The 25,845-nt window shown below is 33.8% G+C and overlaps 2 protein-coding genes across 2 annotated transcripts in view; both read left to right on the plus strand.

Annotated features, from left to right (window-relative positions):
• Positions 1 to 3,933: 3,933 nt before the first annotated feature.
• Positions 3,934 to 12,196, plus strand: LOC115446197 (snake venom metalloproteinase trimerelysin-2). Its single transcript, XM_030172764.2, has 5 exons — positions 3,934 to 4,108; positions 9,933 to 10,377; positions 10,982 to 11,087; positions 11,676 to 11,807; positions 12,112 to 12,196. The coding sequence occupies exons 1-5, from the start codon at positions 4,055 to 4,057 to the stop codon at positions 12,161 to 12,163; spliced, it is 789 nt and encodes a 262-aa protein (XP_030028624.1). The 5' UTR covers positions 3,934 to 4,054; the 3' UTR covers positions 12,164 to 12,196.
• An 11,279-nt stretch (positions 12,197 to 23,475) lies between these two features.
• The window catches only part of LOC115446203 (A disintegrin and metalloproteinase with thrombospondin motifs adt-1), a 51,250-nt gene continuing 48,880 nt past the window's right edge, over positions 23,476 to 25,845 (plus strand). Inside the window, exon 1 of the mRNA XM_030172774.2 lies at positions 23,476 to 23,876. Within this exon, the coding sequence (XP_030028634.1) occupies positions 23,793 to 23,876 (84 nt within the window). The 5' untranslated portion in view covers positions 23,476 to 23,792. The remainder of the gene's footprint in view (positions 23,877 to 25,845) is intronic.

Below are 25,845 nucleotides of genomic sequence, written 5' to 3' on the forward strand. Positions count from 1 at the left end.
CGGAATTAATATAGAAACCGCGGATCTACATTTAGTAGCCGTGGATCTGCTTCTTGGGCTGTATTCCAGCGCCCTGTGGATTTACAGGGCCCGGAGTCCCTATAAAAGATAATAGACTGTATCAAATAAAAAAAAAGTTTATAAGAGTAAGTATAGTATAAATAGTTAACAAATAACCAAAGATGTTTCCTATGCAATATTATTTTTGTGTCTGTGGTATTAAATAAGTCATATTTTATTATCCTATTTTCTTCTATACCGTGAACCTACATATTTATCGAAAATCGTTTTTTGACAAGATTGTCATTTTTTGATTAATTAGGTAAGCCCCCAAACTAGAATTAGTCCAGTGTTCCCTCAACACTTGGTTCGGCCCTGTAACAGAAATGTACGTTGATCCACATCTCAATTAGCAATTAAATTTGTCATTAGGTATATTATAATTAAGTACATTCACACGATTGTGGGTAAATGTGTTTCCCCTGAACGGGAAAAACGTTAATTCCATTTTCCACATGGACACGACCCCTGATAAGTTGCAGATAATGAATGTTAATTTGAAATTGATGTTATAATTACACTAATGCTGGGGCCACACTAACTCGAAACCTTTTTTACTTACATTACATAAATACACAATTTCATACGTGTTTATATACATACTAGCTGACCCGATAGAAGTCCTGTCTAAAAAGGTGATAAAATTATAGAACCCGAGTACAGCGCCACCTACTGTATCCAATTGTGTATCTATACCATCCAAAGACCCAGTCAAACACAAATATAAAAATTTCATCAAAATTGATCTAACGGTTTAGGAGGAATTCATTGACGTACATACGTAGAGAAGATTTATTATAATACCGATACTTATTTGTTTTATATTTACAAAAAAAGGAGCTGTCTGCTAAATTCATATAAAATAAACGCGCGAAGTTAAAATAGCCGTTAAGTTTTCTGAAACTTTCAAATTTTCAATTTCTAAATTATAATAAGAACCTTCTCCTTAGTCCTTACACTAATTAATACAACAAAAAAAAGAATTTGCATAATTGTTCCATCCGTTCCCGCGTGATGCGACGATAGAAGGACATAAATATTCATTTTATACTTATTAGATATATGTAGATATGGGATTTAAAAAGAAATACTTTGAATGACATTCATATTCATTCAAAAAAAAAACAAGATTTTCAGTCCTAAATAGTATAAAACTACTTTATATGTATCGGGAAGAGGGGGAGGGGGGGGGGTGGGGTCGTGTTGCTAAACCTTCTCTGGCTACGCCCATGTCTATGTATACCAATATTCTCAAATTGTCCTCGCGAAAAATTTACATTAATGTTAACACGTTCCCGCGAAACATCACTCATACAATATTGTATTATCATTGACATACATATTACATTGTTTTGGTACGTACGAACACCAGACACTTTGTTACCCGACAGCACTGAGGCAAGCATCAGGCCTTTCGTTCCCTTTTTCAAGGACAGGCAGAGGTGTTATGCCAAACATAGGCTTCATGGAATAGAGGACGAGCCTTTTCTAATTTACAGGGCACATTTCCAGACGCGGCGAAAATAGAAAAACCTTACTTAACATCCTAATGGGGGAATTGAATCCAAGATCTTACGGCAGTCGGTCCGCAATATAACTACGCTAACGAGGAGTCCGCACGTTGTTAAGTTTTGTAAACGATATCTTCTTTTTCTTTTTTTTGGGCTGATAGGATCACCTTTAGCATCGCCTAGTTTATTTTGTAAGAGTACTAGTTGACCTGACAGACGTTGTCCCGTCTTAAGGCGATACCTCAAGGTCCATTTTCATACATTTTGTTTCGGCTTTAATCTGGGTAACTAAACAAGTATTGGCAAGTAAAGAATTTAAATTCACGTCTAGTTAGTGATTAGTTCTCGCAGTTGAAAGAAAAACGTAAAAATAATTAATAATCATGGATATTTCGGCCTTTGAAATTTAATATGACGAAATTTTAAAGGCCGAAATATCCATGATTATTAATTATTTTTACGTTTTTCTTTCAACTGCGAGAACTAATCACTAACTAGACGTGAATTTAAATTCTTTACTTGCCAATACTTGTTTAGTTACCCAGATTAAAGCCGAAACAAAATGTATGAAAATGGACCTTGAGGTATCGCCTTAAATATGAATTTGCAGCGCGCATTCTGTCAACACCTGAAATTAACATTGATTAAATTTTCTCCGCTCAACTTTCTTAATTTTTTCTTTCATAATATCCTTCTCCTGACAATAACAAATACAACAAAAAAAGAATAGTGAAGTCGGTCCAGCCGTTCACGCGTGATGGCGTGACCAAGGGAAATAGGGATTCATTTTTATATATATAGATGCAGGTAATGTGGTTAGCTTATAATACATATCTAGGTTGAATACCAAAGAGCAAGGGATAATTTTTTTTATAATTTTGACAACTTCATATCTTTATTTTTTAATAACATATACTTATAGTATGCATGTCTAATGTTATTAATACAAATTAAAGGTAACGCGATCTTTGATTAAGTAACGCAGATCGAAGTGTTTCATTAATGTACAATAATATATTTAAAATACAATAATATTTTAATGTACAATAGCTATATTTAAAAATAAACGTAATTTGCTTAAAATATTTTTTTTATGAAACAGGATGCCCCAATCAGTCCTTTTGCGTACATAGGTATTAAAAAATGACATTACGTTATCGTATTTCAGTTAGAATTTGTGTAGGTGCCTACTGCCTATAACATTTTAACCGACTTCAAAAAAAGGAGAAGTTTCTCAAATGGATTTTTTTAAATGATTGTTACCTAAATTATTTCAACAATATACTTACTTCCATATTGGTCCTATGGAATTCTTTTTAAGTCGGTTCAATAGTTAGTAGTTCTTAAATTAACAAACTGGAATAAGTATGTCGTTCAAGTAATCGAAATTGCGAATTTGGCCTTCTGCTGATTTTTTCAGTGATGTTTTACCTTTGGTATTTAATATGTGTAGACACGCCCTATTATATTTTGGTAGAATATACGTCAATGTGGATAGTAGTCTTTAAACTAAGAGATAACCTATATTAATATATAGGTTATTGTTAAACGTTCTTTTTACAGTAAACATTACATTAGCAAAATAATTACAGAATACAATTTTAGACATTTTTTGACAACGTCCAACCAGAGAGAATAATAAGATATGTCGCCGCGTGACATATCTTCTCTTCTGCGCGGGCAGTCGAATACTTCCGGAAACGCCCGACGTCATCGGCTAGGATAGCGGCGCGTAACATTATTTTTGCTGTAGTCATTGGCTATGGGTAGCCATGTAGCTTTTTGGGAATCGATACTGTGATCTACTATGTTACGAAAGTAAGTCTTCCGTCTTGCAACTGTAATAGACTGAAAGTTGGAGTAGGAAGGGGATGAGAATATAAAGGAGTGTGCCCAGAGAAGAGGAGAGTAGCGAATTATTTGCAAGCTTATTTAAGGCCTAATATGTATAGTCCGGAGCCCTATTTCGTCTACAGGATCATAAAAAAACGTTTTTTTTTTAAATTACGACATACACACCTTTATAGCCATATGAAAGATGAAAAAGTCAATACATTCCTTATTTACTTATATGGGTACCAAAGCTGTCCTTCGATGAGACCGCCTGTAATTCCAAAAAGACGGAGTGTGAGTAACACCCTCCCTGTAGGAATAGGGCCCCCAGCTATTAAGGTACACGTATTTAACTTCGCACTTCGGCTTGCAACAATTATCTCATATAGACTGAGAGCATTATCTTCCTAAGAACACTCTGGACTTTGCTGTTTGACGAGCGGCTTGCTTTTTTCATCGCGTGTTCGAAAACGATATAACAATTTATACATATGTATAGTAAGATTATATGTGCCTATAACTCCAATTAAATATAACGAAATGCCAGTGCTAAAGGCATGTTGAGGTTAACATGAACTTAGAGCACAGGACAGCTTTGAGTTTAGTACTGTTCAAGCGTTGCGTCGGGTGTGTCTTGACTCGTGCGTACGATGAGGTGGTGTGCTATTATAGTTCTTGCGATTTGTTACGGATTGTGTGATGCTGTGAGTTGTTTTTCGTATTTTATAGTTGTGTTATCGATTTTATTTTAATTATAAAATGGATAATAGGTTCTTAAATTTATTTGGCCGTCGCGGGATTCATAATTCTTAAACAGTAAATTAGTAGTGGCACATTTCATTAAACTTTCTTTATCGTGATTTTAATTAAATGTTTAAATAAACTTGTTACAAAAAGGCTTTGAGCTGCAGCCCTAAATAAAATAAAATACGTTTAGTTATGTTTAGTACCTACAAACTTGTTAATATGACAAAATATTTCATAGTATCCGGAGTTAATGTCTAATCAAAGGCAGCATTGTATTAATGCAGAAATACCACTCATATTTGTAGATATAACGTAATAAGTATTATTACCTACCGTCATAATATCCAGGGTAGGCTATATAATAATATAGCTTGGAAAATAGTCCATCAGGCCACGACCCATTAAAAGAAAGAAAGAAATTTAAAAGAAAAATGTGGTAAATCAAAATTTATGACCTTTAAACTAAGCGTGCATGGTGTGTGCAGGACCTTCTTCTCCACTTTATAATAAATACTGACTTATTGTCTTAAGTAGCATCATTTTGCTGTGTCACCAGAATGACTACACCAGATGAAAGTGTGGTCCAAATATAATGTAAACCAGTTACAAACGGCGGCCTTTGATTTCCAGAACAATGTCAGTATTAAAAGATGACTACGGAACACAATTAGCTGTAATAAATTTAAGCGAAATTTTCAGCACATTTAGCATAGTTTTTGCAATAATTAACTAATAGCAGTTGTAAATAATTAAGTAACTTAAATCATTTAATTAGATATAACAGGCCATCGATGATTAATGTCAAGTAAGAAACAAAGCGATAACAATAGTATTCTCAAGAAGAGTGCTTAGTAACGTAAAGATCATTGCAATATCTGTAAAACATTTTAAACTATCTTTACGAGCGATGTACGCAGATTTTACCAACACGAATCGCAAAAATAGAAATTTCCAAAACTGTTTATATTTCTAGCTAATACCGCAGATGTAAACTCAGCATAAAAATGTACATAAATAGACATTAGACATGTGTTTAGATAGCTGCGGTTCATCTCTGCTGAGAGCTGAGCTCATCCAAAATAACACGGATATGATAAGGGTTCAGTGATACACTCTCGCCTATTTCCGATGGTAGGCAGAAGTGTTAAGTTACATTTTAGGTACACTCACCTACATAATGTATGTTTACATTGTACCATGACATTGTAATGCCATTATTGAACTTTAAGTAATATAATGACTAATGCTGTTGGTATGCTAAATAAATAAAAATAAAATAAGTAGTAGAACAAATTCAAAACTGGAAATCGTTTATATACTTTTGTGTTGTTACTAACGTTTCCTTAATTGTTGATGTCTCATTCTCTACCAGAGATCGTCCTGAGCTGAGGTTCGTAACCCATTAGTGGGTTGTCCTCAGCATAGTCGCTTAATTTACAAGGGTTTCGAGCGCCTATAACGTTCACGCGAAAGTCCGGTGTGTTGTAAAAGCTGGCCTTTGTCAGGCTAACAAATGTACGTTAGGCTAAAAAAATACCAACATTTTTCAAATAAATTAAGAGAGTTTATTTAACTTCAAACGAAGAAATTTTTGTTTCTTTTTATGCATGACAGAGTGACTGTATTGCACCTGATAGTAAAAGCGTTTAAATTAAAGCGAACGTGTATAGACGACTTGAAGTTTTTAATGTATTAAGCTACTTTTGTGGTTGACTGTACCTACAGTAACGGTTCGGAGGGATCGGTTCGTCTGTCTGCATGGGCAGATAACATAAGGCGGATAAATGTTTAAAAATCTGTTGTTTTTCGATCAAATGAGAGTTTTGAATATTAAAGGCGAAAGTTTGTAAACTTGGATGTAAGAAGTAAAAGCAGAAACTTCTTAACACCGAAAGTTCGTAGACTTTTAGATGTTAGAAGTAAAAGAATGGATTTCTTAACGGATTTGGATGAAATTTAGCACACAGGTAAACCATGGCCTCGGTTAAAATATTAGCTATTTTCATCTCGGAATAGTATAAAGTGGATAGTAAAGTACTATTTGGAAATACACTCACCTTATAGACATAAGCTTTTGCCCGCAGCTGTGCTCACGTGAAAAAGTTTTTCGCGATAGATATTTTTCCGGGATAAAAAGTAGCCAATTGCATTCAAGAGCAATGCATTAATAATAATAATACATTATAATATCAGCCCTGTATTATATACCGTCCCGCTGCTGGATACGGGCTTTTACTACTGAGAAGGATTAGGCCTTAGCCAACCACGCTGGCATAGTGCTGATTGGTAGACTTCACACACCCTCAAAATTCCTATACAGATTTTCTCAGACATGCAGGTTTCCTCACCATGTTTTCCTTAATTGTTAAAGCAATCTTCACTTAGTAGGTAATAATATGACTTGTATTTTTGAACGCACAGTAATTTCTAGGACTACTGTTCCGATTCTGAAAATTCTTTCAGTTATAGGAAGCTGTATTATCTCTCATTGCTTAAGCTGCATTTCATCTCAATAACAGGCTCCAAAGCGGACGGAGCTGCGAACATTTAGTTCAAAGATATCTCCAGAAACTAGGCGTAATTGATAAGCAATGTTATATTTCTAAAATCCTTTTATGAGGTCGCGCTCACAAGAGTGACAAATTGCCTATATATAAAGAGTTACGTCAGGACGCTAATTCTTAGGATGTAGAGATTTAATATGTCGAATGGACATAACTTTGAAATATACAAGCATATTGAACACATCAATGAAACAATAATTAAGACGTATGAAACTTGATGTATGAAAATCATAGGTGTATAGTCGTACATCTGGAATACAAAAGATCTCATAATATGATATGCTGAGCATAGAGAAATAAGTATTTATAGTTTCCAAAAGCCCCCATTTTACGTCAACATTATCATTCTTACTTATAAAAAGTTCGCAAAGCTGTGCTTAATTACGTTTTGACTAAACTGCTCTTAAACTTTTAATCAGTGCTTAACTTCTTTCTTTCTCAAAAACTTACACTACAAAAACAAAAATGATTAATAAATTACCAAACAACACATAGCGAACTTTACATCAGAATAAATTGTAATTTTCGAAATCCAGTTTAGATAACAATCACAGTACCCCACATTTACAATAATATTTAACCTCAAAAGACAAATTTACTCGATCAGCTGTAAGTTAAAACCCGTCATCTTGCCTCTTACGTAGATTTAAACTAGGAACCGGTGATGTTTTTGACAGCTTTTTAAGCAATTCTTAATAACCTCTTCACCAAAGAGAATTATAATATATATGGAAACTCTTCACGCTAAAACAAGTTTATAAGCAAGACTGTTAGTCTATCAAACGCAAATATGTACTGAGAATTAGGGCCTTAAACAATTATCAATAAAGGCTATAAATAAGTAATGGTCGCAGACAAGTTTAATTGACACCAAAATTAATGGTTACGCGCTAAATGGTTACTCTGACATTAGACATGATTCAAGGTGTTACAATGATGCACTTGTTGACCTCACGATCAGTGATCGGTCCGATAGTAATCGTATTGTATCGTATTTTGAGATGAACATAATTATTTAGGAATAAAAAAAGTATAATGTGTCTTTTTTGGCAATTTATGATAATTAAAGACAGCCTTTATTCGTGCATTTGCCATCCAGTACATTTCCCGGGATAAATATTTGTTTAGGTTAAATTGTTTTGACTCCTTAAATTATTTATAAAAAACACAATTCGATCTGTTATTGCGCGAAAGAAGAACAAATCCATAGACACACTTTCGAGTTAATAAGTTAAAATGTAGGTTGGTATTCAATTTGATTTAGCTTTAACGACGTTTTTTTAAATATGGAACAAAGTGAAAAAACCACAGTCGATAAAACAGACTATGATAAAACGCGGTGATTCCAATTCCAATTTATTTTGTTTGGCTGTATCGTTTATAAACGCGGTAATTGGAACTCTACGTTGTAATGTAGAGACACAATTAGGTGCCTAGTGTCACAATTAAATCAATTTTACTATTTCTCCTAACGGTGGCATACTTGTATTGCGTGCGTGGTAAATACAGACCTGAGGCGGTTTCTGGGATTTATGCCCGATATAACGATAGGCTCGCTCCCTCTCACGTCATGGACAACACGGCGAAAAATGGGTGCCTTGAATGCGCCTCTGCCAACCCTTCCGGGGTTGAATGCGTGATGTCTATTAATTTTAATGTATAAGTTTAATTCTTATAAAGAGCAGCGGTTTATCTTAAATACATATTACTAACGTTGCTTGGTTATATTATAATAATTATGTTAATTCATCGTGTCAATAAGTATACCTATATGTACATAGTTATAAATTATAACTTATACAGTATCTCTGTTTCACTGTAATTACAATTAATGCCACACTTCGCGCTAAATTCGTGTTCTGACGCAAGATTCAATCATTTGTTCCGAGAAATCAAGGTGATGACTGAACTCTGTGATGCTGTTCAAATGGAATAATAACTACGACACCTAGTTGTAATTGATAAAACGCATAAATTAATCTTATAACTTAAATACTAAAGTTTATGATATTTGGATGTTTGTCGGAAAAAGTTCTTAAATGGTTTTGGATTAAATTTTTTGTAATTAATTTCAATATACGGCAGTTTTTAATCGGAAAATTTACATAGACTTTCACACGTGTGAAGTCGACAGCATTATCCTAAATTCGTTACCATTAAACATCAAATTATTACCGTGCTACCAACTTGCATGAACTTGAACGGAAGCGACTTATCAGTTTTACATCTGCTAAAAATACATTGTTAATATATTATGCATGCCAAAAATTATCTTATCAGAACCAGGATAAATCCCACGTTGGATTTGGTTTTGTTATATCATTGAGTGACGAGACGAGTTGAATTATAAAACATAAAATTGTACAGCATTGTGCTCGAAATACTGATGTTATTGGCGAAAATATTTGTTATACCTGGATGATTTATGGCACAATGTTAGTATAGGTAAAGACAAATATATCTTATGTGGTTTCTTGTAGTAAAGCGATGTAAAAGTGCCCAAATCATATCTCTATATGCAGGGATGCAGGGTGCATATAGAGCTGTGGTGTTTATAAAAAAAGAGAAGGGCTCTTTCGTCGTAAAAAAGGAAGCTAAATTCTTTTTGTTTTATTTTTTGATGAAGTGTGTCGCGCCGTCAGTGAATAGAATAGAGACAAGGTTAGGGGGATTAAAAATTGTTTATATATTATAATCTTGAAGTGCCTATTCTTACCACTGAGTTTGGCAACGTAAAGTAAATTCCTCTGCTATTTAGGATGTTTATGGAGATAATTACGTACTTTGCATCAACTGTCCTGCTTATTCGATTGTACCTTCCATTATATATAAAAAATTACAGAGTATTGTATAATATAAAGCGATTTTTAAAACCAAAACTCGACTGTCACAGCCGTCGTGGTTGTTATCAATTAACTACCTCTCAATAAAGATATTGAATGCATATCAGCACACATCCTGCCACATCTGCAAAACAATGTGATTACTTATTAAATACATTGTCAATTACTCCACTGGTTTCGATACAGCTTGTTCATAGCTTAGGTTTTCGTAGGTCGGGCAAACTTTGTTTCAAAAATTTAATTTCTGTTCCTAAATCCAAAAGAATGCAATTATGTTCTATGAAAATAATTCCAGCAAATAAAGAATTAGCTTCTCCTTTTACAACTTTTATGATGCAACTGTGAACTTATGTTTAAGTTTTTTACATTTACAGAATAAACCAAAGGCAAACAAACCATCACGACTGAATGATGTCGGATCAAAGGCCAATTACTATGAAAAAAAGAACAGGGCTCTAACAATACCTATTATTGTACATTTAGACAGAGCGGTAGCAATCAAACATGCAGACATAAAGAAGTACAGACGGACGAAAACGCTCAAAACTGCATTCAGGAAGATTTTCAAAGAAGTTGAGGAGTTCTACAGACGCCCAAGCTTGAATATGACCGTCAATATCAAGCTGATTGACGTGAGAGTGCTGAAGAAGAATTACAGCAAACAAGCCGAGGAGAATGTTTCGAAATATTTGCAGAAATACTGCCGTTGGCAAGGTCTAGTGAAGACCAAAAGACAGAAACTGTGGTATTCCATTTTATTTACCGGATTGGATATGTTTTATTTGGACGGGTTCGGCAAGAAAGTTACTACTAGTACAGGTAAAACGAATATTTAATCATTACTAAAAGATCCTTTAGTTTAATTTTCGTTGTACGTTTCATGAAATTTTTGTTCTTCGTTTCACTTATTAGTAAGTAAAATATATCAGCACTGTATTGTATACTATCCCATTGCTGGGCAACGGGTCTGCTCTGCTACTGAGAGGAGTAGTCCATCACACTAGCCCAGTGCGAATTGATAGACTTCACACACCCTCAAAATTCTTATAGAACACATCTAAGGTATATAGGTTTCCTCACGATGATTTCGTTCACCATTAAAGTAAGCGATGATTCATAAAGAGTACACACATGATTTTAGAAAAGTCAGGCGTGTGTGCCCTTGGGATTTGAACGTGCGGCCATCTGTTACGGCAGTGCGTTCCACCACCAGCTAAGCTATGGCCAGTTTATTAGATCAAGATAACTAATATTATTGTTCTCATTATTTTTCAATGCAGTAACTCACATATTCTTACTTTCAAACAATTAAAATTGTAAAATATCCAGATCTAATTTATTTTAATTATATTTAAGACTCCAGGACAAATATCTTCAAAACAAATGACAAAATAAACCTTCATAATAATTGAATTGGTTTCAGGTCGAGGCTATATGAAAGGAATGTGCAGTGTCAACAACAGCTGCACTCTGTTAGAGTGGCACCCTGACCACATAGCGTATGTTCTGGCGCACGAAATGGCTCATAGGTACGAAATGTTACTTGTTAAAATTACAAAGTGGTTTGACTCAGCCAGTGACGTTGCCAAGATAGTCGGTGTAGATATCGGCATAATTTTTGCAAGCTTCGATAATGCTACATTACTTTTCTTTATTATATATTTGGACTAAAATATCTTCACATCAAATACATTGCAATACGAGGCAAATTTTTATATAAGACTGATAGTCACTTATTGTATATTTTATATCACTGAACGACGAGACGTGGAAGCCGCTCGCGATGGGAAGTGTAACGACTGCCCAAAAACAGTGGACACGCCACTCAGCCCCCTTGCAATCTGGCAAAAAGAGAAACTAGCAAGTGACTCTCGCATCATTATCTCGACCATTCATAATCCTCACTATTAAACGACACAGACCTTCGCATCCTTTCGTTTATGCTAGATTCTTTGGGATGAACTTTGAGTTATCAAACTTAACACTAAACTGAACCTGTCATCTCTAATTTTAACCCTAGGTATATACATTTAACAGTGAAGTCTTAATTCCTCTGTGATGTTTAATACCTTTTTTAATTCTCTTCTTACTAAAACTATAACATAATTGATTCCTAGTCTCGGCGTATCCCACGATGGCATCAATGAATGTAATGACCAGCGGTACATAATGGACGCGCTCTACCACCCAGAGAATCCAGCCAAAAACTGGTCTACGTGCAGCAAAAGAAATCTTCGACAGTACTTAATGTAAGTCAGACTCGCGTTTATAAGGTTTTAATGCAAAGAAGTAATAATTTGGTTAATTCGAAATGTTTTGTATGACAGAGGCTTAGTTTAAAGTAGTTTTGGTGTTACAATTTAAATGTATTATATAATACTGTTTAACTGTTGGGCAGGGCTCCCATCCACAACTATTGCAAACAAATTGGACGCATTTTTTTCCATTAACATATTAAAAATATCAATAATTCTTTATTAATTTAAATGGTTTATATTTCCTAGTGTTTTAAAGCGAGACGAAATCTGCCTAATTAATATTATTCTATTCTAGGAGTCCAGGCGCGTGGTGTCTTCGACCAGAAGGACGGATCCATGTTTTATAAGACTGAAATATAAAATAAATGTTTTTATTTTTAGAAGTTTTTTTTTATGTTGATATTATGAAATTAAACTTAATTATCAATAAAGAACACCTATCTAGCAACGCTACTAAAACTGCAAAGCAAGTACATGACTTGGTTCCAGTCTCCAGAAGAGACCGACATCTTTGTCATTACGCTAGAGTAAGTTATTAAGTATTTAAAAAAAAACTACATTTTAGTATATATCAATAAATAAGTAAACCTACAGTGCTACGGGCTAGGTACTTAGTAATTTTTTTTCTGTAGTTTTGTCTATAATATTTCCTAGTTTCCTAACTCATTCCATATTTCGTTAAAGATTTAAGTAAGAATTTTCTGTTACCGTTTGTTTCATTGTAAGTATAGATTTATAGCTGAAAGTTAGTAGGTTGAAGTGGTACTGGCCTGGCCACATATGTCGTAGTACAGATAACCGCTGGAGTAAGTGTGTTCTGAAAAGGAGACAGCGTTATGGTAAACGTAGCGTGGGACGTCCACTGGCCAGATAGCGGGGCGACTTAAACGAGTGCGCCGGCAGTGACTAGATGCATAAAGTAGTAGACCCGGTTCTGTGGCGTACCTTGGGAGAAGCCTATGTCCAGTAGTGAATTGCAACGGGGTGATGATGACGAGGTATCAAATAACGCCTGTTTCCCTCCGAGGCAATTCTTGTGCGTTTGGTCCTCGCACCAAATGCACGCCCGTGCATGGGGGGACGTCTGTCACGGCCCTGTGTAATGGCACACAGTGCAGTGTGTATGCCTCTTGGTTGGAAAACACATTGAGGCCTATAATGGACCGCGAACATTTCCTCTCCCACTTCATTCCGCCCATCCTATTATTTTCCCCTTCCTTCCCTTTCGCTTCCCCCCCTATTTCTCCTGTTCCTTTCTTCCTCCAGGGCCCTGCAGTCGTTAAGTCGGGGGATTCATAGTATACTGTTTGCTTGTTTCCCCCGGTGTTGACTGCGGGGTCTGTATTTGGAAAAAAAAATAACGCCTGTTTGAATTGCAAAGTGCGACATTAGAGATTGCTATGAACGAACTCATAGGAGCTATTGTTGACTTTACAATATTATTTACGTAGTGAAGAGACAACTGGTACAATTTACCCATGAGTTATGAAAATTAGAAATATGTTCTTCGGAACCTACAACCTTATAAATTAAACATTGGTCTTCTTGTCATTAAATTATAATCAGACAACGTAAAATAATACAATGTTATAGTTGGTGTTGTGTTTTGGAAAAAAAATAAGTTCTTACCACTAAGATTTTTAACTCTATAACTGCGTTGAATTCTCGGATTTAAATCCCATGTAGGGCAGTGACAATGGGTTTTTCTGCTCAGAATCAGCCCGGTGTCTGGAATTTGTACCTGATATAGCAATATTCTTGGAACTATTTTGTTTAATTTATTTATGATCAGGTGAGTTGCAAAATCATAATTACCGGTAGGAATTTACCGAGTTTAAGAGGTGGGCTGAAAATTGAAACTAAATTTGCATCGTTAAGATTTCCTTCCAGGTTGCCTTAAAATAAATAAAGAATATAGATGTGGTCACAGCGCGGACTGAGGTGTTGGTCATCCGAAAATTCAGTTACTACACCTACATTTTCCAATTATACAATATAGGTAGATATTGTAACTTTGACTTTATAATATAAAAACCCTGATAAAATCCGCAAAATACTTTATTTCAATGTCTAACATTCGCTTAAACATAAGAAATCATTAATATAGATGCTACTGTATTTTGCCAGAATCTTTAGATTTACATAATATTATAGCGTAAATTTTTACCTAAACCGAAAAAAACCGACCGGGAATTCGCCCACGACCTCGTTCTAGTTAATAAATGTGCTTACTTTACACAAAGTAAATAACTTATACATGGTAACAGAATTTAGAGTAGATGATATCATTATGATAAATTCTATAAATCTTTTATCTAGATAACATTTTATTAATCCAGTGGCGACTGATAATAGTTGTAGACGAAGGTTTTGGATAGATTCCAAGTAGCTTAATTGCGATTCTTTTCATCCTTTTTGAATTATCGCTTGCTGTAACAGTAAAGGAAAACATCGTGAAGAGACGTGCTGTCTGAGAAATTTTCTACAGAAATTTTGAGGGCGTGTGAAGTCCATCAATCCCTCTCAGTAGTAGAGTAGGCCCGTTTCCGTCAGTGGGACAGTATATAATATAGGACTGATATTATTGTTTATTATTTCTTTTAAATAATAAAATATATTGGTATTCGTACACGAACGTTTAGAAAAATACTATTTATGATAAAAACAATAAACAATTCCAATCGCTATCTTTAGTTCGATCGGAAAATCGACTAATTATAAAAATTCAACAGTTAAAAGTTCAGCTTAGAGATTACTTCTATTAGTTGTCGTCATTATTTAAACGGAATAAATTTAACTATACGTAACTAAAATTAATACTAAAAAAAATATAATAGTAAATAAAATTTAGATTAACGTGAGACCAATGTTAACAACACTTTCACCCAAAACAATAAGCATCCGTGTATGCATCGCGCATGCGCAACTAGCCCGCGACCGTGGACTACATTTTAACAAAATTTACAACAAACATACACAACACACTCATAGTAAATAGTTAGCCCTGCAATCGCATGTATGATTGAGGGTCGGACCTGCAGGCCGTTTCTAACTCAGTCTAGAAATACTAAGGAAGCCTTTGTTTGGCAGTGGACCCTAAGTGGATAATTATAAACTTGATAAAGAAATCAGTTGAAACCATGCAATACTGTTCTTAGAAAAGAACATAGAACAGCTAGAATAATGTATTAAAAAGTAGTCTTGTTAGTTAAAAATAATGTTTGGGCGTGGTTAATTAAGAACGATGGTATGAGATTCAATAAAAAAAAATACTTATACTTACTTATGTAAATTTAAACTATGTTAGGTGTTTTATCGTGTGTAAGATCATTTAGTAAGTTATAAACGTACCTATTTCCCAGGCAGCAACTAGTTACCTAGCAAATGATAGAGTCTCTTCGGCCCAAAATTATACTTAAACCAAAGTATGCTGAACATTGATAAATATTGCATAATACTAATATTAAAATGTTACGCAATTTCGTGCAATATTGAACAATACATAAAGTCTAAAACAAATCCTCTTACCATTATTTATCTGTCATGTGTGTTTGTTAATCTTAATGAAAATATTATATTTAATTCTTTACAAGGTACTGCTTTCGACGATATCTTTGTTATGTTTCAGGGTCTTGGTCAACTTCGATTGCATTATCTTAGGGTGAAAGACTAGCTAGTGTTATTACTCTTTAATCTTATGAAGTCGAATGACACTCAACAGCTCAGACAATATTCTTTTGTATGCGTTTTACAGATTTGAATTTGAAAAAACGACTGCCTTTGCATAAAATAAAAAAAAGTATGTAAAGATATAAATAATTAGTAATAACATCTCGAATGGACAGTAAATCACGCCTTCAAAGTATTCATTACATCTTCTTTCCTATGAGAAATTTATTTGCGAAAGTGATCGTAATCTACAAATGGAATCAATGCTAAGGTGGGGACGCATAGTCTTTTAGCAAAGTTTTCCAATCAATATGAACCGTCTGCTGAGACGATTATTTTCTATATATGGCGACCTAAAGTCTATGAAATCTTATTCCCCACTCGACTTAGACTTAAGAATAATCTTTATAGCTCTTTGCATGGACTGGCTCTACAGAAATATGAATCATTATAATGTGTTTCTTATACGTATAAATATCCCTTAAATATCTAATATAACACTAGCACTAGCATAATATAACATATTATTAGTGATAATATCTTAAACCAACTTAATTATTTAAAGTTAAATAGATGTCACGTAGAGTCTCGCCTCTAATATAAATTCTACATAGTGGTCAAAATTATGGGTTTGTCATTACACGCGTATTACTGGTTACTAAATCTATAGAATAAAGATATAATGGTTTAATTGTGGCTTCCATTAGGAGATGAATTTCTATTATAATATTGAGATTAAACGCATGAATTATCGAGTGCAAGCTATATTACAGGTTTGCCGAATAAACACATCTTTAAACCTTACTAAAAATGTTTGATAAGTTTTTCGAAATAGCCTAAGTTATATTTCGGCGAATGTGGATGGAAGAGCCGGTAGGGATCGACCGCACCGAACCTTCGAATGTCAGATATCTGACATTCTCAGTAAAGGCCAAGTCAAAAGTACCTGGAAACTGCGGGAATGCATGAAAAGATTAATGAAGGTGGAGGAAGCGCGAGAAGTATGCTAGAATCGTGCAAAGTGGCAATCCAAAGTCTCTGCCTACCCCTATGGGAAAGAGGTATGATACTATGTATGTATGTATATTACGTAATAACAGCGCCGTGGCCAGAATATAAAGCTGGACTTATAGTTTCGTGTCACGTCCTCCGTATATCTCGTCGAAAACAACATATTAGTATGCGTTTGATACACAAAACTGAAAGTTGGCTGTTTTATAGAGAAAGTGCAATTTACAAAGAGAGATTTGTACTCTCCATGTTTCTGTATGTATTTGAAGTAGACATATAAATTACCCCTTCGAGCATAGCAAGACTTGTTAATGATAGTGCTTTAATTGAAATTATTTGCGTTTGTGGACTGAAACCGAAAATGAATCATCTTAGAAATCATCACTTAGAAAGGCTGGTTGTCGTTTCATGACTTTGTTCGAATAACAGTATAGTATACCTGATATTATTATTATTATATACCTGATATATATATATTTATATATAAAAGAAAGTGGTGTTAGTTACACTATTTACAACTCAAGAACGGATGACCCGATTTTGCTGAAAATTGGTGGAGAGGTAGCTTAGAACCAGGAGACGGACATAGGATACTTTTTATCCCGTTCCCACGGGAACGGGGCGTGACATAAGACGTGGTATAAGAAAGCAAAATTTGGTATGGAGATAGTATAAGACCCTGGGAAGGTTATAGGCTACTATCCCGGGAAAATATATAGTGGGACTTTTATCCCGGAAAACTCCTTCACGCGGGCGAAGCCGCGAGCAAAAGCTAGTTTTATTTATAAAGTAGCGCTGACATAATATTCCGACAAATCTAAAGAGTGATTTTAGTCTATTTAATTTTAACATTTTATTACACACCATCAAGCTTGGAATACTTAGCCTGGGTGCATGTTCCCACTTTTCCTATGATCCTGGGTCCTTCCACTATAGCGTGAAGAAGCGTCTAAGTAGGCCGTGATTGTGTCGAATGGCATAAGATAGCCATCTGTTGCCATTCGATACTTTATCTGGACGGCATAGCGCTTACTATCGGTGCAGTGCACTTTGACTTGCCAGAATAAAAAAAATGCATTTATTAGGATTTTTACCCGCAGATTGGTCAGCATGAAAGGCCTTTCCCAGTATGAGATATACCTAGTACCTTTTAATCCTTGATATGTATTTGTTAACGAATACCATCCGAATTTATCAAGTTTCAGCAGTTGCGACCTTTGCGTCTAATAAAATCAAACAACTTAAAAAAATTGGGATTATAATAACAAATGAGTGAGAGTAAGATTTAGTTAACTCGTTAATATATTTTATGAATATTAAATGAGTCATTATGTAGATTTAGTATGTGCTATATTTTAGCCATGTTTGCTGTTTAAACAATTGTTTTATGAAGCGTTAATCACATGAGCAAACAAAGTCTGCAAAATGTCTTCCGTTTAGAGTTCCGTCGGGTGATTTATACAATCTCAATAAAATTAAAATGGTATTGTTTATTGTATTTTTTAAATTTAGTAAGTACATACCTATACATATTACAATTCTACTAGCATTTGTTGATTTGAGATTTTGGAAATGTTTATATCTATACTAATATTATAATGACAAAAAGTTGCTTAGCGGGCTAATTTCTGGAACTACTAAACCGATTTTAGAAACTGTTTAGAATTTTTGTCTGTTTGTACACGCACCAAGGAAATACTACTTCCTGGATTGGAATGCAGTTTTTACAGATGAATTGCTGGCGGTCTAACTTAGGCTCCTTTTTATCCCGGGAAAATATAAAACGAGAATTTATCCTGAATATTTCTTCACGGGGGCGAAGACACAAATACTAACTAGACAAAGACGATTATCTAAATTTATCTATTAAATTATTAAAAGTAAACGCCACGGAATCCATAACACCGTGGGATTCTATTATACCGTCGGCGAATTGTCATTATGCTCCAGTGACCCAGAGACGCGAGAACAAAAGACTACAGTTATGTGCGGTGTTAATTAATGCAGGGTTTTATGTGTTTTAAATTTTACAGACAAAAGCAATTCGGTCGTTGGAAATGGGTCCATGGAGAATTTTATTGATTCACTTTTACTTTTATCGCGTTTATGTTTTTATATTATGTAGACAAAGTAATTGATTATTATTTTTTATAGCTAACTAGGAACTTTTCAGATTCTTAAAATATGTTGCTATTATGAATATGTCATTGTATCCGAGAATTTAATACAGCAACTTTGGATCAAAAATAAAATAGTTTCTAAAACATAATATTAAGTATATACTTTGTTTTATTAATAACTCTACTATTTAAAGAATCCAAAGAAAAAAGAGTATGGCTGTATGATTATGATTTCCTTTGAATGTAACAACATAAAAAGTAGAGCAAATGTTTAAACTATTTTGTTTTACCGTTGTTACGTAATTTATCTAAATTTGAAGCTTCTATTATCTACGTATAAAGTAATAATCACCATTACTTTTCATTGTAAAAGGCAATATTTCTTCACCTGTCAGTGTTCATGTTGTTATCCTTGACAGCACACAAAACAATGCCGGGGGACAGTGAAACATTCTGCCGGAGAAAGGCTCTACCACACAATAGCACGAGCGATGGGACGGATCGATCGAGATCTGTACAGGCTGAATAGCATTAGAGTAGCATGGAGAGGAAATTAAAATATTTTTTCAAATTTTGGCGGGAATTAGAACAAATCGTAGTCATTTATTACTGAAGCTAATTTCAAGTAATGTTAGAACTTGTAATTTTATTTATTAAAGTATTTAAGGTAGGATGGATCAACTCACAAATCACAATTATTGCTATTCATTATTATCCTCCATAGTCTACTAAAATATAAATCTTTAAAAAAATATGATTATTTTCGGAGGTTGTCTGTATTGTTTTCTAAATTCAAAATAATATTTTAAATTTTTTGCTCATTTAAATTTAGAACTCTACGTGCATATTTCGAGCTCTAATGACACTTTTTTTCTATCGTTTTTTTTTAACATTTTGTAATCTTTCAACAACTCTACCGCCCCCCTGTTGAGATTTACATACGCGAGAGGCATTAACCCAAGCGTAACTGTTGCCTCACACGGCACCCGCTGTTTTCACTGTTCCAATTAACTGTCTGTGTAATGAATATCTGTAGCGTGAGCGTTTAGGCGGAAGATATATTGTGTTTTCTAGTAGACTTCCACACGTAATGACGCTCTGAGAGATTCTGTCATTCCGTCCATTTGAAGGGGGGTTATAATAAATAATATAATAATAATATCAGCCCTGTATAATATACTGTCCCACTGCTGGGCTCGGGACTCTTCTACTTCTAAGAGGGGGAGGAGGGCTAGTTAGGTTTATTAGCAGTGTAGGAAGGTGGATAAGATAAGAAGGTCTTTTATACAATTAAATATCGAAGGTTGCACTACCTCAGGTTAAACCTGGCTGCCCTTATACAGTCACGATGCCGCCCACGTCTTTGAGTGACAAAATTGCATGGCGTTGATGTGCTCGTCATCCTAAGTAATGCATTAAAATTTCATAAATACTGATAATATCGGTCTGAGTTATTTTGGTCTAAACATGGTAACAAACCACATGGTAAGTATATTATTATATAGTTATTTGCATGCATTTCAAATTTCATAAAGCAGGTGAGACCGGTCTGGGTTATTTTGGTTTAAACATATAACGACAAGTAGGTAGGTAAGTATGTAGATGACATAATTATTTTGTTTAAAATTTATAGTCGTAAAACCTTCAAAAGGGAACATTGATATCGTTCCCTTGAAAAGTATTTGTCATATCCTTTGAGGAAATACGTGACGCTTATTAATACGAAATAATAAGGGTCAAGTCATATCCTGGGACAAATTTAAAGGGATGTAATATTATATAGACAGAAATCTGAAATTTATTCGTACGTGAGAGGAAAACTTTCAGTTGCAAAGGTTAGGCAGTTTTTGATCCAAAGTTGGCCAATAGGAATATGGCAAAAGATAGGAACGAATTCCTTATTACCTTCTCCATTGTCAGCTCCTACATATGGGGGTCCCAAAAAGTCTATAGAGTCTATTCTTATTCGTGTAATAGGCACATAAGCATAACGTAAAGAAATAATTTCACAGTCCAGCATAAGACGACCGGCACTAATGAGGAACTATGCCATTTGTTACTATTACGGGAGTCCACTTCATCAGATGCCTTCCGAACTGGTGTTAGAGTTAATATTAACTTAATCTAAGTAATGTATAACATTTTACGGGTTCAAATAAATCATTTCAGATGCCGTATGGTGCCAATATAAAAACAAACTCAATACTAACCGTTGCAACAGTGTTGCGGGAATATGTTGTGGTAATGCGGTGGTCAACACCCGGATGGGTGACCACAAGGGAAAATCTTGACACCTTTTACTTCTTATACATCGTAACTGGCATGTTCTAAAGAAAGCGAGGAGTTTCTTTCTGCCTTTCTTTGGGTAGTCATCGCTTAGGTAGCTAGTGGAAGGCTGGCAGGTTAGCTAGGCTAGGGCTCATGTCCTCACTCATGAGGATCGCGACGGGTTAGCCTTATATTTCCCCCTATCCACCAACCCGAGCTAGTTACTTTGTTTTACCTTATGCCTTGTATTCCTTAAGAATTTTATCCTTAAAATGTCCGTAGTTATATAATCGATCTTAAGTGTTAGAAATAATAATAATTATCCTTATAAATTGTTTTGACATAAGTGCAACTTTGTTTGGCTACGTGATAAGTCACCCTTAGATATTAATACAAAAATTACATATTTACAGAAAATATGCTAATATTAAAAACGTGCAAATTAGGATATGATAAAACAATGAATGTATGTTACATTGGTGTTTTGCTATTTCGTGGTAGATTCAGTAACCATAACATGATAACAAAATTTTTGTACGACAATCTTCTCTCAATCTTAGAACTCTTTGACTTTTATTTACACACGCGTGATTTTATATATTAAGCAATATTTTAACGTCGTAGTTATTAATACGAAGATATTTTCGAAAGGAATAAGTATATTTTTTAAAATATCTTTCTGGATCTTTTATAAGTAACTACTTTCTGTAAGAAAAACATTAAGCGAAATCCTTTTTTATGCTATTGAACATGCATGGGTGATTTACCAAAACTTATTTTTTAAGTAACCTCGTGTGTCACTGTTAGGGTCGATATGTAACTGGCCTAAATTATATGGAAAAGGAAATAAAAACAATATCCTGCAAAGCATATTTCTCAATATATTTTACTTCGAGTAACGCTTGTTCCGTCGACCTCCGATGCGTACAAAGGGAGGTTGCAGCTTCGATTCCTACGCAGGAAGTTATTTACGTAATAATACACGGCTTGAATTCTGTAGGTGTTAAATTAAGATTTGACATAGAGAAGAAATAATTTTAAAGGCTCAATAACATTACAGTACTTACTAACCAGTATTATATACTGCCCACTGCTGGGCACGACCTCCTCTACTACTAAGAGAGTTTAGCTCACGCTGGCCATCGCTGGGTAGATTTCATACCTTCGAAATTTATATGGAGAGTTCTTAGGTATTAGGTTTCCACACGAACTTTTCCTTTAATTAAAGCGAACGAAGATAAACAATTCTATAGTGACTACCGCTATAATGACAGGCTGCTCTGATTGGAAATTTGATACGTAGAATTTATCGCTTTCCAATATTCGAATCGATATTTATTTAGTGTTAACGATCGTAACTTAGGAACTGCAACCCGTGTGGTTCTGATTTTCATTACTAAAAATTAAAAAAAAAAGTATTTTTTTTATTAGAATTAGTGCTCAATGTGGACATAGTATTATTATTAGAGTTTATATGTTATCAGTAGAACATATTCATAATATCGATAGTAAAATCGTTTTTTGTTTATTATATAGCCCTAATATTTTTGCAATAAGAGTATAAAAAAACTGTGTTAATTAGATATCAGAATTCATTATTTCTACGTGCGAATAATTGTAAAAATTGAAGACGACTATTATCTAATGCCGTGAAAAGCCAAAAGCGACGAACGAAAGTAAAACCGTGCTGTACCCACACCTGACACACTTTGGAAAATAGTTTTTGTGCGAGTTTGAATTGCGCTAGCTTTACGATGGGTATATTGCACTAATTTTATTTATCGATATCGATATTTTTTTATATTTATATATTAATTAATCTAATTGTTTTGAGTTAGTCGTTTTTACGGTTTTATCGATTGCAGTGGCTTTAAGTTTGTATAAAAAATCGACATATTTTACAGTTAAATAAAGTGAATTTATTTTCTTATAAAAAATAACGAAATTAAAGAATAGCCCTATATAGAGGCAAAAATAAGAGCTCGTTACCTTAAAAGTCAACCATTACGTTTTTTTTTATTTTATTGCCAAGAAACCCCATCGACGTTATAAAGATATTGAGGTAAACGTTAAAGGATAAAATCTTATTTTTACCGGTTCGTTATTGAAAGTGATATCGTGTCCTCAAAATTTGTACGCAAATGTCGACAATTCAACGATGTTTTGTTCATAAGTATTGCACTTTCGTAAAAAATAATTAAAATGCCAGTTGAATGAAAGTTTTTATGCTCCTTTCTTAACCTTTACACTTAAGAAAATAGGGTCTACATATTTTTGTGTTTTTCAAATTTTTGTACTTCAGCGTCTTTTTTTTTCATATTGCTTACCTCTAAGAATATATAGTATTGTGGCACTTAGATATATTAAATTTATATTTCACATCGATTTCCATTAGTATTATAAAAGTAAGAGATATTATTATTTACACTTCAACCTACTATGAAATAATAAATATACAATAACTTTAACCGGATAAATATCTGGGTTATAATGGTTATAACCAGACTTTTACAAAACAAAAGTACAGAAAGATAGCATCGATAAATTCGCATCTCTAACCATTCTAACACTTTGTTCCGAAACAACTGCACTAAGCCGCGCAGTCGCAATCCGCGAAACCACGCGGGCTGCCGCCTGATGCCGGTATAGGGAAAAGTTCCTGATCGCTTAAACCTAATTGAAAATTATATAAATTATATATTTTAATAAAACCGATAATCGATTTGGGTGTACGCGTGATGCCGTTGCCTATTCATTTATCAAATTAAAAAATCAACTGTCAATCAAAAAGCGCGGGAAAGATGCTCGTAATAAAAAATGTTTATAATAAATATGTAATTGTCTTTTTATATTTTTATAAAAGAATGTAGCCTAGTTTTGCGTTCAATGACAGTGCATTTATGTAAATATGGTGTGGTATTGGAAGAAAGTGTTACTGACCGTGGCTGTATCGTCGGTCTTGGGTGCCGGCAGCGAGATGTTCGGATATGATGTAAGTCCTATTATCTATTATTTAATACACGTTTTTGAAATGAATTTGCTTAGTAACATGATTTATGAATATTTTTTTATGATGTTTGTTTAATTTATTGTTTTGTTTGGAATGAATTTTGATCGGGCATTAACAGTTTTACTTATCATTCACTCATTTCCATAGAGTCATTAGGTAGATAGTAGATACTTTAGTTTACGGAATGAGATCGGAATATCTCAATTATTATCGGTTTATTATTTTTTGTGGTTCTGTTAGTTTTGTAACCCTACATTATAATTCGTACCTAAATTTTGAATTTATATTTTAAGTAATGTATTACTTGCTAATCCAAAAAGGTTTTTATACTAAAATACTGTTGTATTCTGTATGAGGTTTATTGTGTATTTTGTATTGTATTAGATAAATATAAAATTGTATAAATATAATATTAAAAATTATCTATATTTCCTGCAAGATTACTGCCCAAACGCAAATTTCGAACTAGTATAAAAAAGTAGCAGGAAGCAACAGATTTCCATTTGACCTTACTACTAACTATTTAATGCCCTTTTAAGCTTTTATGTTTGTCTAACTACGTATTAGGTTTAATAACCATATAATTACTTACAAACAATAAAATAGTGGAGTCTGTTAGTTTACTAGCATTTTGATTACCACAAAATATTATCAAAATAGCTGGGCGATTTTTAATATATAGTTTACTAATAATTTTAAAAAAACCCCAATAAACAAGTTGGCTTAAAACACAAATAAGATGGGAATTAGGTAAACAATGCAAATTAAATTTTATGAGGATGTCGTTGGCATTGCGAGTTTAACAGGCCTTCAAGATGATTTAAATGCGTAACGTTAAAATTATATGCAGTTTCGCTAATTAAAGAATCATGTTATATATATACAAGCATTAGATCGCGGTTGCGCCTACCTTAGCATCGCACCCCTGGATAAAGATATGCTGTTCATACAATATACAGACAATCTGATAGAAATTATGTGATTCAGTAATTCCATAGATTTTAAGCTACACGCAAACTTATTTTACCTGTTTAATGTCAGTGTAATGTGTTAACTGTTTGTTGGTTTTTACATCGTCTAGTTTAATTATTATGCTCATAAAGTATTTGACTGACAGAGCGCTACTACGGTAGTCTTTAATGATACCATGACAGTCATTAGGGCGTAGTTGACAAACTATTTATTGTTTAGGTCATATAAATTCACTAGAGAGCTGTTAGAAGCACAATTTTATAAAAAATACTTACTTGTTTTTACACTTTAATAGACATAAATATAATCCATCGGTGGCGAGGGTTTAAAGTATTCAAAAGGTAACCCGAGAAATAAAAATTGCTTTAACTAACATATCGAGGTCAATTCAACAGAAAACAAATACTAAGAAAAAGGTTAATAAACTTAAAAGGGAAGCCGGTAGGAATCGGGTTGTGTAGACGCTTCGCCACTGTGATCTATCTAATACAGAATGGTGCTATCATCTATTCCGGAAGTGTACGCAGAGTTATAATAACATATATACGGATACCCCAAGGGGTGCTCTATCTCTGGACCTTCGCTTGATACTATTTTCTGGGACATCCTGTATATAGCAATAACTTAAATACAAAAAAAGGAATGAGGTATGTGGGAAAAGTAACCTATTATAAATTTGCTGTCAGAATATTGGTTTATAATTAAATGACAAAGCTATAACGAGTTAAAATATTTACAATTTTACGTATTATGGACACAACACGTAGTAAGTAATAAATACTATGCATATCACACGTAAGATCAGCGTTCATCAATGAATACTAAATGTCCGTAAGAAACGATTATTTAATGAATGACAATAAGACCTAGTAAAAACTATGAAGTTGTAAATTTATTGCTAGAAAATCAGAATTATGAATTAATGTAACTTTTGACCAAAAATTACCTTTTTTAACAATAATTCTAATTTTATTTGTGA

Source organism: Manduca sexta, chromosome 16 (assembly GCF_014839805.1).
Source record: "Manduca sexta isolate Smith_Timp_Sample1 chromosome 16, JHU_Msex_v1.0, whole genome shotgun sequence".
Taxonomy (NCBI): Eukaryota; Metazoa; Arthropoda; class Insecta; order Lepidoptera; family Sphingidae; genus Manduca; species Manduca sexta.

Bases quoted from the DNA above. Each gene is read 5' to 3' on its own strand.
- LOC115446197 (XM_030172764.2), top strand. From the start codon at position 4,055: ATGAGGTGGTGTGCTATTATAGTTCTTGCGATTTGTTACGGATTGTGT. The intron at 11,088-11,675 runs GTACGAAATGTT...ATTGATTCCTAG, and splicing joins GCGCACGAAATGGCTCATAG to TCTCGGCGTATCCCACGATG. The intron at 11,808-12,111 runs GTAAGTCAGACT...ATTCTATTCTAG, and splicing joins AATCTTCGACAGTACTTAAT to GAGTCCAGGCGCGTGGTGTC.